We start from the raw sequence: 13,969 nt of genomic DNA, 5'->3' as shown, positions 1-13,969 counted from the left end.
TAAGTCTCAGATTCATTGAAAAAGTATTTAGTTTTTACCCGCATATGCTAAGTTGGATTTACAACAGAAAAAATGGTCCATCTATATTCGGAAGTCTCCCATGATGTTTTTTGAGACTCTTCATTAGGTGTATAAACATCTGAATTCCTTTGTGTGTGCATATGTGGTGTGTATATGTGTTTACATGTGTGTGGCACATGATGTGTGTTTGTATTGTATGTGCACATGTATATGTGTGTCTACACGTGTGTGGGCACATGCATATGTGGGTGCATGTATATGCTAACATTAGAAGGCTTCCTTGATTGCTTGTATTGTATGTGCACATGTATATGTGTGTCTACACGTGTGTGGGCACATGCATATGTGGGTGCATGTATATGCTAACATTAGAAGGCTTCATTGATTGCTTGTATTGTATGTGCACATGTATATGTGTGTCTACACGTGTGTGGGCACATGCATATGTGGGTGCATGTATATGCTAACATTAGAAGGCTTCCTTGATTGCTTGTATTGTATGTGCACATGTATATGTGTGTCTACACGTGTGTGGGCACATGCATATGTGGGTGCATGTATATGCTAACATTAGAAGGCTTCATTGATTGCTTGTATTGTATGTGCACATGTATATGTGTGTCTACACGTGTGTGGGCACATGCATATGTGGGTGCATGTATATGCTAACATTAGAAGGCTTCATTGATTGCTTGCCCCTTCATATATTTATCAGCACGGGAGTTTTGACCTGCTCCGTTTCTGACCTGGGCCGGTTCACCCCTCCTTAGGCAACCTGGTGGCCCCCCGCTCCCGGGAGGTCACCATATTGATGCCGAACTTAGTGCGGACACCCGATCGGCATAGCGCACTACAGCCCAGAACTCCTGGACTCAAGCGATCCTCCTGTCTCAGTCTCCCGAGTAGCTGGGACTACAGGCGTGCGCCACTGCGCCCGGCACCCCCTTCATATATTGAGGCAGGTCGATAGTTTCCCTCATTGAACCCAGAGTTCACCAATTCTGGCGAGTCTGGCTAACCCGCCTGCTTAGGAGATCCCTTGTCTTACTTTCTCAAGTGTTAGAGGCAGCCACCATGTTTGCCTGGCTTTCACATGGGTTCTGGGGGATCTGAACACCAGGCCTCATGCATGCATAGCGAGTGCTTGCATCTTTAAATGTTACAGCCTTTATTTCTGTGATACTCTTCGTAAATCTCACCCAGCATCCTTTCTCCTTGGCGAGATTGAGCATCTGCTGAGATGCAACCCAAGACATCTACCGAGTCCCTAACAGTCCTTGAGGCTCTCCGTGTGGGAAAAGATGCTCTCTCATTGGCAAGAGCATTCCCCCCCCCGTCAAATGACATGGATGTCTCCTTGTGTTAGCTGTGTCCTTCAGTCACTGTGGGAGGGCAGCCAATGGTAGTGGCCTCAGTTGTGTGGGGACCAAAGCTGACACTACATTTTGAGGGGACACAGAGTGACTAGACTCTTTGCAGTGACTTCAAATCACATATCTTAGCAATGCATGCTTTGGTCTTCTGATACAAGCAACTTCAGGGATTTCTGAGCAGTTCTTTCCAAACTGTTGTAAAAGGTTTAGTTTTTGCTATGGTAGAAGTTCTTGCAAATATATATAGCATTGTGCGATACTCTAGTCACTTGGGCTCTGTCTGCCTCCCCTGTGTGGAGAAGCCTCAACAAAATTCACTTACATGGCAGAGTTTTTTAAGCATTTTTTAAAGTTCTTTGAGGATTTCGTAGATAAGTACAATGCATTTTGATCATATTCTCCAGCAGTGTCCCCCTCTTCCAGACCCTGTACACCCTGCTCTACACCCCACACTTAGTCCAGTCAGGCTGTCTGTGCATGGGTATGAGGCCATTCCCCAGAGCATGGAAGACATAGCAGAGGCCATACACCCAAACAAAAATGACCCCTCCTCCCCCAGTAGCCACCACCTGCCAATGGGCCCTTAGTGGCGGGGAGGGGGTGGAGTCTCGTGTGTCTTTCCCTCATCTCTGCCAAAAAGTTGGGTGTCTGGTGGCTGTGTGTTCATATGACACATTTTCACAGCAGCCCCCATCTTTTGACTCTGACAGTCTTCCTGGCCCCCCCTCTCTTATGCTCCCCAGCATTGGGGTGGAGTGGGGTGAGGTAAAGGTTTATTTAGGGCTGGGCAGTAAATGAAGGACCTTTAACTGAGGTTTTCCCATCCTTTGGTGAGAAAGGGAAGATAGAGGTGAATTTTCTTGCCTTTCCTTCCTTTTGTCTACATGGAGGAAGCAAGGGGCTTAGAAGGAGATGTGGGGGGACAACAGAAGGCACTGTGTAGCTGTGTGATGCTCGCACCTAGCATTTTTATCGGTTATCTCAGAAGCAGGACATGCTGGCAACCATGTCACCAAGCTCTTTGTAATAAACGGGATACCAGAGTGACGGAGAAATCTAGTCCCGAAATGAAAATGAAAACAAAAGCAAAAGCCTCTCCATTTGCGGTGTCTATAGGCAGAAGTGATGCTTCTGTGCCGTGATTCCCCAGACGCCAAACAGTCAGAGCTAACCTGTATGAACTCCTGCCACGTGGATTTCTAGAATAGGAAGGAGGTGAAGTCACTCTTGTTAGCTAAGGTGTCCAGGGCTGGAATGCATCCTAGAAGAACAGGGCACTAAGATCTCTCTATAGCGATCTAATTCACTACTATCAACCCATAGAGAAATAAGTGGGTTCTCTTCAGGGACCATGTGGTCAGAGATGAGAATCGGCATCTCCTGTGTCCTTCGGGGAACCGCTTCCTGATGGATTCAGAGAGCTGGTTTGACTTCAAAACGTAGTTACGCATACTAGACCCTTTTTCTTGTCTTTCCAGATAACATTTGACAACAAGGCTCACAGTGGAAGAATCAAAATAAGTCTAGACAATGACATTTCTATCAGAGAATGCAAAGACTGGCACGTATCCGGATCACGTGAGTAATAAGCCCCACTCATTTGCAGGATGGCAATGTATTAACTAAACATTAGACTACTGCTTGCGGGACACAAGGGCCACTAGGTAAAAGACTGAGCTAGCTCCAAGTCTCTTGATGTTCTGTAAGCAGATCACTTTGCTGTTGATGTCCGGTGTCTCAGACAGCATGCGGCGTCCAAGGGTTCTTTACCTTCTCCATAAGTCCCCACCTGCCTCCTCCTTACTAACTACACACTCAGTTCTGCGAAACAAGCCCACGCACGCCCATTTTCCTCATGCTGTTATTTTTAAATATCTCAGTGATCAGCAGAGTGGAGAAACCAGGGCTCAGAAGTAAAGTGTGGTGACCCGCGGTCTTACAGGGAGGGAGATGTCAGGTGGGATTTGACCTCGAAGCTATGTCACATAGTCATCTTCTGTCTGGCTTTAAAAGTAGAGTAACGTGGAAACAGTCTGTCCTGAAGACATGAACAAAAATTCAGGTCAGAATGAGTCCTGTCAGGCACTGGAAAATTCTGCCAGGAAAGGATTTCCAAGTCGTTTTCTAGGTGCTCTTAAGTAGCCTGAACGGAAGGCTGCACTGTACCGATTCCATGAGAACTTCAGGCGTCTACCCAGAAGAGGCTACTTGGATACCTGCTAAGACACAGGTTCCTCTGCTTTACCCAAGACAATTGGTCAGTCTGGCAGGGTCCAGAATGTGTAAGTGCTGTCCAGCAGTCCAGCAAAAGGGTAATTCCTGTTGCAGGGTTTGTTTCTGACAGGTTTCCCAAGCCCCAGGTGACCATCCATGATGAGTCCGTGGAGTGAAACAGTCCTGCTGGTGCTATTTGCACCGGGAGGCAGCTTCGAGTGTGTGAGGCTCTCCCATCTCAAGTTTCATCGCCGTCACAGACTTGTCTGTGTGGCCTGCAAGTCTGTTTTGCCAGCTGTGAGCCGTGAGCAGCACCCCACGAAGGAAAAGGGGAGCCTACGAAATGTGGGGCACAGAGGCTGCCTCTCAGATGTTTGTTTCTTGGGTTTTAGGTCTTTCTAAGGCAGAGTTAGACATTTCAGCAGCCATTAGAAGCCACTTGGCAAACATCCTGTTTGCTTTATTCCAGCACTTTCTGAAACTACTTGACGGCCCTGTCAGCGCACAGCAGCCTGACTGCTGGAGACAGGCTCATTACGTGGGCCTTGGCTTTGCACTTACGATTCTCCAGGATTTCAGTGTGGCTGAACAAAGGTTATCCTCCCTTGCTTCCCTCCTCCTCCTCCTCCTCCTCCTCCTCCTCCTCCTCCTCCTCCTCCTCCTCCTCCTCCTCCTCCATTGTTTAAACAGGGTCTCTCTACATAGCCCAGGCTGTCCTCACACTCACAATCTCTTCCTGCCTTGGCCTCTAAGTGCTGGGACTTTAGGTTTCTGCCACCAAGCCTGTCGGAAGCTGGTCATTTCTTGTCATCCAAAGCTCTGTTACAGCCTTGGTGAGGCCTCTTTCCTGGCTGCCTCCTCCAGAATGCAGAGATGGCTCTGAAACATTAGCCTTGTCTGAGGGCTTAGTGACACAGCACTTCTGGTTCAGTAGTTCACGGCAAGAGCTGAGGATGTCCCCTAGTGATTCTAAAACAACAGGAAATGAACCCGATGCAGAGTGGGAGGTGGTGGAAGCAGGCTGTGAAGGACTGAGTGCCCACTGGGCCACCTACCGTGTCACTTAGACAAGTTATGTGGCCTCTCTGTGTTTCAGTCTCATGACAGCCTCGCGGGGGGCTATTGTGAGGATCCTGTGCACACAGGGTGCTTGGGACCCAGTCAGCTGTGCTGAGCACGGTGTGGTTGTGGGGTCCATGTGCCTGTTTCCTCCTTTGCTCGTCCTGCTGGCAAAGATGCTCTCATTAGGCCTTGTTTACAGCTGTGTCTGCCTTGTTTACAGCTGTGTCTGCCTTGTTTACCTCTGTGTCCCCGTACCTAGAAAAGTGGCAGGTGCATGGGGTGCTTCATGAATGTTTTTTACCCTGCTAAGCACGTTAACAAGCAATGCAGGGAGGCTTATTGGTTGGCTGATTGACTTGTTTTGAAAGGATTTCACTCTATGTAGCCCAGGCTGGCCTCAAGCATAGTAGATAATCCACGGTAGCCTAGACCTCCTGGTAATCGTTCCGCTCCTTGCTCCCAAGTGCTGAGATTATAGACGTGCCACCATCACACCCAGCAAGGGGAACCTTTTCAGCATAAAGACCACAAACTGATAATTAAAGATCTTTGATTTGGAGTGGCTTTCTTTTCTTTTCTTTAACGAAGGCTCCTCAGCTTTCTTTAAATACTAATGGGAAGAATGGCTCATAAGTTCCTTTTTTGTTGTTGTTGTCACTCTGAAATGTTTGAATTATCTAAATTACTATAAAAAGAAGCCAGCATCATCATATTAATGCCTCACCCATGGACACCCAGGGCCCTCTGTCTTCCAGTTCAGAAGAACACCCACTACATGATGATCTTCGATGCCTTTGTTATTCTGACCTGCCTCTCCTCGCTGGTGCTCTGTGCCAGGTCTGTGATTAGGGGTCTTCAGCTCCAGCAGGTAGGGCGCTGCTCCCCGAGAAGCCACGACATGCCCAGCCACAGGGGCAGCATGCTCACAGGCTCTCTCCCCTTCCCAAAAGGAATTTGTCAGCTTTTTCCTTCTCCACTATAAGAAGGAAGTTTCTGCCTCTGATCAAATGGAGTTCATCAATGGATGGTACATTATGATCATCATTAGTGACATTCTGACCATCGTTGGATCAGTTCTGAAAATGGAAATCCAAGCCAAGGTAAAAACTCTTTTTCTCCCCCAAATGTGTTACCACAATGCTAAAGTGTATTTTCCAAACTAGGAAGAAATTCAAAGCAAATGCTTTCTTCTGAGCTTTGTGTTCAATCAAATGGAAACCGACAAGAGCAGTTTTCTTAACTCCAGCATGAGTCTACTGACCAGAGTTTAAAAAAGTCATAATCCATAAATATAGGTGAGAATCCTGAGTGGTCACAAAATGCTCTGGGCTATACCAAGAGAGTTCAAACAGATACCTAGGCCATGTGTACACTAAGGGAATCAGCTGAGAGTCTTCAAAGGAAATGTTAAAATTGTGTATTCGACCAGAAAAAAAGTATTGGGGAGGTAGAGTGAGGTCAAGGCATGACCCTGTGCATTTCTACCTTGATTTCCTCTCCCAAATATGCTTATGTTCTTACTTTTCCATCGATATTATTCTCTGGAAATGAGACGAATCTGGTCTAGGATTAATCATTCTTTACAAACAAAAATTTAAAGATTAACAGCGTTCAGACAGATTTTGCTCAACTCTATACCTCCCTGTCCTTGCTGTAATTAACTGCACATCACCTAGGAAGCTGGTTATAAACCTCGGTAGAGACTCAACACACTGGGGCAGGGTCAAAGGGCAGCTTGCTCTCTTTTCTGAAACAGTCAGGGTGGGGCTCTGTGTTGGTAAGTCATTCAGGAACCTGAGCTCTCTTCACGTGTTCTTTGTCAGAAGTTGAGGGCTCTTCCTGACTTCATGGCTGACACGGGGCTGCCTTGTGACCTGGCTCGGCCTGTGGGAAGTGAAAACATCAGCCAGTGGCAGCCCTCCCGTGTCACGGGGCCCAGGCTCGGGGTCAGCAGATTTCGTTTCTGTTCACATGCTCTGGAGTGGAGCTGTCACACTCACCTGCAGGAGGATCTGGGGATTAGTAGACACATGCTTGAGAAGGAGGCGGGGTATAACGCTGTTCACCGTGGGCCAGCTGCTGCCATTTGAGTAGTTTAACTTTAGGGAACAAAAGAAAAAAAAAGACGGTGGATTTGTATGTAGTACATCTTTATTTATTTAATTAGTTACGTTTGAGATAGGATCTCATGCAGCTCAGGCTATCTTCAAACTCACCATGTAGCTGAGACTGACCTTGAACTCTGATCCCCACAAATTCTGGGATTACAGGCACATACCATACATGGCACAATTATTCATTTTCTTTTTATCAACCTCAACTATCATTTCCTTCGGTGAGCCCTTAGTAGTGTCCAGCATTTTCTTCATTTTCTGGACCTTCTTTTTCTCTTCTGTGAGCCCTTAGTAGTGTCCAGCATTTTCTTGACCTTCTTTTTCTCTTCTGAAACCCCTAGCACACCCCGCCCCCTGCCCGCCCCACCTCACTTCCTGTTCCATCACAGGGACACGCCTTCCACAGTCGTCTGTCCGCCCCCCCCCCCCCACCTCCAGTGTCTCTACGTTCTCACGCTGCGAATGATTTAGGGAGCTGTCCAAGTCTAGCTCCTTCAGGTGCCTCTCTGAAGCTGACCCCAGGCTCTTAGTGGAGGACGTAGCTTCAGCGACTCTTTCTCCTCTCTGGCAAGTCTCGTCTCCTGCAACTTTCTCATGCTGCTGTTGCTTCTTTTGTAAAATTAAAATCCCAGTTCCTCTACCCAGCTATTCCCCTAGTAAAGATCTCACAATAGTCCCTCGCCGATGGTTCTGTCGTGTCCGTCTGTCCCCGCCCCCCCTCCCACTTCTAGTATGCCTTCCAACCCTCACTTCCCCGTGGAGATTCCTTTCTGCAGATGTCCCGTGGACCATTTCCCATCAGTAGCTTTCCACTGCCCATCCGGTTTGTGATGAGTCCTCTTTCAGCTGAAGCGACACTTCCCTAGGCTTCCTCCCGATCCCTGGCTGGCATTGGGAGCTTTCCTCGCTGGTTCCCTCTCACTTGGCCAGGCCCCCGTGTGCTTGGACAGCTCTTTCCTGCCACTGCCTTGGTAGTGTTATCGTCCTGACCCAGATAGATAGGCTGGTATTCACTTGCCAGTGTTTGCCAATCTGGAACTCCACCTTGGAAGTCTCTGTGCTGTCTCCTGAATGCCCAAGTGCTGACCCCGTATCTTCTCTGGACTATCCATGTATCTTCTCGGATTTGACACACCCACCTCAGAACTCCCCCAGTCCTCCTCAATCCAAATCCTCTTCTCGAATTGCCTCTCCAGTGTCCATTAACAGCAGCTCTCGGTATGTTCACGCCCCAAGTCTTGCATTCACTGAAGTTCCTCTTTTTTACGAATCTCCCCACTGCCTGGCCGAATCCCAGGGGGAGCCTACATGTCCCACCTTGGAAAATGACCCCATCACCTTCACAGTTCCAAGTTATCACCAGCTGTCACCTGCGCTTCTTCAGTACCCTTCTCGTTCCCCCAACAGTCTGCTGCCAACCACATGGCCAGCATTGGGTCGTGCTGCTCCTATGCAAGGCTCTCAGATCTCCCTGGCCTTTCCAGGCAAAAACCGCAGCCTTGAGTACCCGTGAGGTCTTACACTACCCACCCTTACCCCCGTGTCTCCGTGCTCCGTCTTTGGTTCACCTCTCGCCTGGTTCCTCGCTGCCTCGGGTCCCTTGCACGCGCTGCTCTGTATGCCGAAGGGTCTTCCAGATGTTTTGCTTGACTTTCTTCCTCGTTTCTTCCAGATCTTTGCTTCCGTGTCACTTACTCATTGAGATTGTTTTCCCCTGCTCGACCTATTTCAAATTGCAGACTCATGCTCATTCCCTCTCTCCCTCTCTGACTGGCCTTCTTCATTAGCGTTCACCATCAGTGAATGTGCCGAAGGCTGCGCCCACCCAATGCTGTTTGTGCTCCACACGTTCCACTGGAGCGTAATCTTCATGAGGGTAAAAAAAACCCTGTCAATTGCTTTATCCTTCGCACCAGAGCAGCTCCCGGTGCATAGCTGCTTGATATTTCTGGCCCAACTGGCATATTGCTATTTAACCCACCTTTCCCATTCTGTCTAGAGTCTCACAAGCTACGATGTCTGCAGCATATTTCTTGGGATGTCCACCATGCTTGTGTGGATTGGCGTCATCCGATACCTGGGTTTCTTTGCGAAATACAACGTAAGGCATACTAAGGAACTGAGCAGAACTTTACTCCACTGCTTTGACTAAAGGACGGGATCCTAATGCCCCCTCTTCCTCCCACAGCTCCTTATTCTGACCCTCCAGGCAGCGCTGCCCAGCGTCGTCAGGTTCTGCTGCTGCGCCGCTATGATCTATCTAGGCTATTGCTTTTGTGGATGGATTGTGCTGGGCCCTTACCACGACAAGGTACTGGTAGCCAACTTTTTTCCTGACGTTATTAACCTCAAACAACAAGGGCAGTGGCTTCGGTTTTTAATGACTACTGCTTTTTATTCATTTATATTTTTGTTTGTGTTCAAGTTGGCCTTGAACTCACGTATGCAGTCAAGAATGGCCTTGGAGTCCTGGTCCTCCTGCCTGTGTCTCCCAAGTGCTGGGATGACGGGAATGTGCCAACATACCTATTTTGCTGTTTTATTCTTTTAAAAGATATTCATACTTTTATTTATTCATTGAGGATCTCACACCTAATGCACAGCATATTTTGATCATATTCATCCTTATGCCTCCCAGTTCCTCTCAGGTTCTAACTTCGTGTCCTTTTTTTTTTTTTTTTGTAACCCAATGATTCTGATTAGTGATTCCCACATGCACATACATGCGGAGCCAGACACAGTAGTATGGTCAGTCTACCAAGGACCCCACACTGACTCCCCCAACCAACGCCCTTCAACTGCTAACAGTGTTATCCCCCTTAAACGAGCTCCTCTGGTCACGTGATTCAGCCTTAAGGTGTGGAAAGTCATATATATCTGCACCCACGTGTGGGACCAAGAGCGAGTGCATCACTATTTATAACCCAGTCAAATGTGAGCAGCCTGTGAGAATCATTGATCCACTCCACTGCCTGAAATCCCGTTTGGAATACATTAGATAATTGTGCTCCATCTACAGCCAGTGAAGTTGTTTAGTCCATTTGAATTCACCGATATGCATGTATACAACTATAGGGGGGAGAAAACCTGTGGGAATATTTGAAAAGTCTGCTGTGAGAACTGTTGTCTTGAATGCTAGACATTATCTTGACTGGGGATGAGCTTGAAATGAGATTAAGGACAGGAGAATCAGGAACCTGGATGTTTCTGCGGAAGCCTTTGAAGCATTTCAAGGGTTTCCTTCTGTGAAAGGGAAAGGGGGAGAGGAGGGAGGGGAAGGTAGGGAAGAGAGGGAACAGGAAGGGAGGAGAGGGGAGGGGAAGGGAGAGAAAGGGAGGGGAGGGGAAGGGAGAGGAAGGGAGGGAGGGGAAGGGAGAGGAAGGGAGGGAGGGGAAGGGAGAGAAAGGGAGGAGAAGGATGGGGAGGGAGAGGAGGGGAGGGGAGGGAAAGGGAGAGGAAGGGAGGGGAGGGAAAGGGAGAGGAAGGGAGGGGAGGGAAAGGGAGAGGAAGGGAGGGAGGGGAAGGGAGAGGAAGGGAGGGAGAGGAATGGAGGGGAGGGGAATGGAGAGGAAGGGAGGGAGAGGAATGGAGGGGAGGGGAAGGGAGAGGAAGGGAGGAGAAGGATGGAGAAGGGGGAGGGGAAGGGAGAGGAAGGGAAAGCCTGACTCTGAATGGCCCTGAGAGAGCAGAGCAGCCCTTCCTGCTCTTGCCCAGGCTGCCGCAGCTCAGAGGAGCATTGAGAAAGAGCCGCTTGGCCCCAGACAAAGCAGCAGTCGAGGACACAGCATATGCAGCAAAGCAAATGCTTGTGGGTACCTGGGGTGGTTGTGGGAAAGTGTCACCTGGAGTAGCAGGTCTCCCACATGAAGGAACGTGGGAAAAACGAAACGTTTCCTGCCCCTTCCACAGTTCCGGTCCCTGAACAGGGTCTCCGAGTGCCTCTTCTCTCTGATAAATGGAGATGACATGTTTTCCACGTTTGCAAAAATGCAGCAGAAAAGCTACCTGGTGTGGCTGTTCAGCCGAATCTACCTCTACTCCTTCATCAGCCTCTTCATATACATGATTCTGAGCCTTTTCATTGCGCTGATCACAGACACGTACGAAACGATTAAGGTAGGTTCGTCAAAAGCCAGGGTGCCGCTGTTCTAGAACATGTGTAGTGGCTTAGTGCTGAGATGGAGGACATTGGTGGAGAGATGCAACTCAGTTTTAACAACGGGGGGAAAGAAAAAAGCAGAGGGAAATGAAATTTCTAGAATGTTGGATGTCGTGTTTCTCAATATTCATGTCAAAAAATAAGAGAGCTATCCTTCCATTTTTTTTTTTTAAATTCATTGTTAGTTGTACTAAGGATCAAACCCAGGGCCTGGCACGTGTCAGGCACACCCATGCCGTTGAACTGTACGTCCCCAACCCTTAAGTACATTTTATAATCTTTTGTTAGGCTAACAATGGTCAGTAGGCATTGGGTGTACACAACAGACATTTGAGAAAGGCAGGATTTTGTGGGGTTCATCTGTGGAAGATGAAGGATGCTCACAGTTCCCATCCCAGCCAGGTTGGGATTCTGGCTGCCTGAACCAGGGTCTACCCAAGGAGCTTCCTTCACACTGTCTGCCTGGAAATTCATGGGGCTGTAGGGCAGACTGACTGGACATTGGAGGACTTAGGGCTAAGCTGGGCAAATGTTTCCCAGGAGAGGAGTGAGGCCAAGATTCACAAGCAGACTGGGAGGAGCCAGCATAGAGGGACTGATGTAGAGTCTCAGGCCCCTTTCACTTCTACCTAGCCTGCCAGTGGCTCTGGAGGTGACAACTCCCAGAAACGCCCGCCCGGGAGTGGTGCAAACTGTCCTCCCAGGGAGATCCTTCCATCGCCAAGCGCTCCATTGTGAGTTTGGAATGCAGCTGTCGGAGAGAGCCTTATTAACAAGGACATCTCTCTTCTTCTGTGTAGCACTACCAGCAAGACGGCTTCCCAGAGACCGAGCTTCGAAAGTTTATAGCAGCCTGTAAAGACCTCCCCAGTTCTGGGAAATACAGATTAGAAGACCCTCCAGCATCTTTATTCTGCTGCTGCAATAAGTAACCACCAGGTGTCTCTGTGCTCGGAGAGGAAAACATAGTAGGCGGTTGAGTCAGAGACAGTATGATCAGGCAACAGTGTGTTCAGATAATGAGTATTCTGAGCTAGCTCACGATGGTTCAGCAAGACCTGTCTCTGTGTTTTAACGTATTTGTCGTCTTTTCTGCTTACGTTAGCGTTTTAGAAATAACTGACTTGACGAGGGAAACTACTGGATGATTGCCCCGTCCTCGGTGCTGTAGTTTGTGCTTGTGTTCTCTGGACCCTTTCACCTTGTGATGTGGTTTGTCAAGCACTGGGACATGAGCTCCGGTCTCCCAGTGCCTTTGGATGACCCAGTGTCCCTCTCTGAGAGTTGGGGAAATTATTACACATGTGATATCACTGCATCTTAGAGTCTCCCCTTAAAAGAAGACAGAACAGGAGAGGCCCCCGGCATAGCCGGCGGAGCGATGCCTGGCTCTTAGAGACAGCCACTATACGGTTCTCATATTGATTCAGAAGCTCTCTCTGCCTTTCAGTGTTAAGGTTCAAGGCTGGAAGAGACTCTACACACGAACGGAAGTTAAAGTGTGCCGGGGGGGGGGGGGTATTTGAGCAAACGGTGATGCATTATTAGCATCCAAGCAGCAAGGGGGAAACTAGTGCTAGACCGCGCCTTCAGTAGGCCTGTGCAGTCTTAGCAAAGCCATGTGGGGTCAGGAGCTGTGGCTCCATGAACTGCAGTTCGAGAACCCATGCTCAAAATTTTAAAATAAACATATGTAGCTTGAAAAGGCACTAAATTAGGCTCCACACTTTGTAGTCCACTGATGGGCAAGTATTGGGGTTTTTGTGGTGTAATACTCATTCTGTGTACTCTTTATCTATGTAAACATTAATTCAATTATATGTAGTAATGACTTTATAAAAGCACCTTTAAAAAATCAAAATTTTAACATTTTAATGTTGCACTAGAGGCATAATGAAAATAGCTCAAAACGTTGAAATCTTTTCTTTTCTATTTTCAGAGACATGATTTGTCTGTGTAGCTCTTGTCCTGGAACTTGCTCTGTGGACTAGACTGGACTCGAATTCACAGAGATCCACCTGCCTCTGTTTCCCAAGTTCTGGGATTAAAGAGCATGTGCCACCACCCCCTAGTGACAGTGAAATCTTGATATTTAATTGTAAGAATGATTCTAGATGTTGCAATGTGAGGCTTTACAGTGGTATAAGCCACCTTTGAGGTCCTTGTGGCTTCAATTTGTGCTGCTTAAGCTTATTAGGTGAGAGTATGAGGACTTGGTTCTAACACTGGTGTCTTGGTTAGGGTTTCTATTGCCCTAGGGACACCATGGCCATGGCAACCTTATAAGGAAAATGTTTAATTGAGGGGGCTCACTTACAGCTTCAGGGGTTCAGTTCATTATCATCATGGCAGGGAGCATGGTGGCATGCTGGCAGACATGGTACCGGAGAAGTAGCTGAGAGTCCTACATCTTTCAGGCAGCAGGAAATCTACTGAGACACTGGGCAGTGTCCTGAGCATGGGAAACCTCAAAGCCCACCCCGAGTGACACACTTCCTCCAACAAGGCTATACCCACTGCAATAAAGCCACATCTAATAGTTTCCCTACCTATGAGATTATGTGGGCCAATAACATTCAAACTACCACAACTGGTATCATGCTTATTTTGCAATTTATTAAGATGGGACATGGATTTTAAAACTGTGTTTATTATCTAAGAAGTCCTTATTATTACTTATTTTACATTTTTTGGACTAACTATATTTCTTTGGAAACACAAAACCTGGAGTTGGGCCTGGAGTTGCTTCCCTTTGCATGCAGAGGAAGCTGGCTGTAGATGATCAGTACTGGAGAGTTCTGGAGTTAACTGAGAGACCCTCCCTCAATGAATCACGTGGAGAGCAATCATGGAAGACTCTTGACATCAACTTCGGGCTCCCAGATACTTGTGCACATGCATATACACGTATGCATTTTATATTCACATATAACATATATATATATATATATCATACTTTGCAAAAAAGTACAAATAGGTGTTAGGAAAAATTACAGGTCCTACATAATGAATTACAGGACATCCAG

The 13,969-nt window shown here is 47.7% G+C and overlaps 1 protein-coding gene across 1 annotated transcript in view; it reads left to right on the top strand.

Moving 5' to 3' along the window:
- Positions 1-12,804, top strand: part of Mcoln3 (mucolipin TRP cation channel 3) — a 31,274-nt gene extending 18,470 nt beyond the window's left edge. The window contains exons 7-13 of the mRNA XM_040751639.1: positions 2,873-2,972; positions 5,426-5,538; positions 5,621-5,770; positions 8,784-8,885; positions 8,973-9,095; positions 10,694-10,900; positions 11,744-12,804. Of these exons, the coding sequence (XP_040607573.1) occupies positions 2,873-2,972; positions 5,426-5,538; positions 5,621-5,770; positions 8,784-8,885; positions 8,973-9,095; positions 10,694-10,900; positions 11,744-11,875 (927 nt within the window). The 3' untranslated portion in view covers positions 11,876-12,804. The remainder of the gene's footprint in view (positions 1-2,872; positions 2,973-5,425; positions 5,539-5,620; positions 5,771-8,783; positions 8,886-8,972; positions 9,096-10,693; positions 10,901-11,743) is intronic.
- Positions 12,805-13,969: the final 1,165 nt, after the last annotated feature.

Source organism: Mesocricetus auratus, unplaced genomic scaffold, assembly GCF_017639785.1.
Source record: "Mesocricetus auratus isolate SY011 unplaced genomic scaffold, BCM_Maur_2.0 Super-Scaffold_100009, whole genome shotgun sequence".
NCBI lineage: Eukaryota > Metazoa > Chordata > Mammalia > Rodentia > Cricetidae > Mesocricetus > Mesocricetus auratus.
The sequence above is the reverse complement of the archived record's forward strand: the minus strand, read 5'-3'. Positions and strand labels throughout refer to the sequence as shown.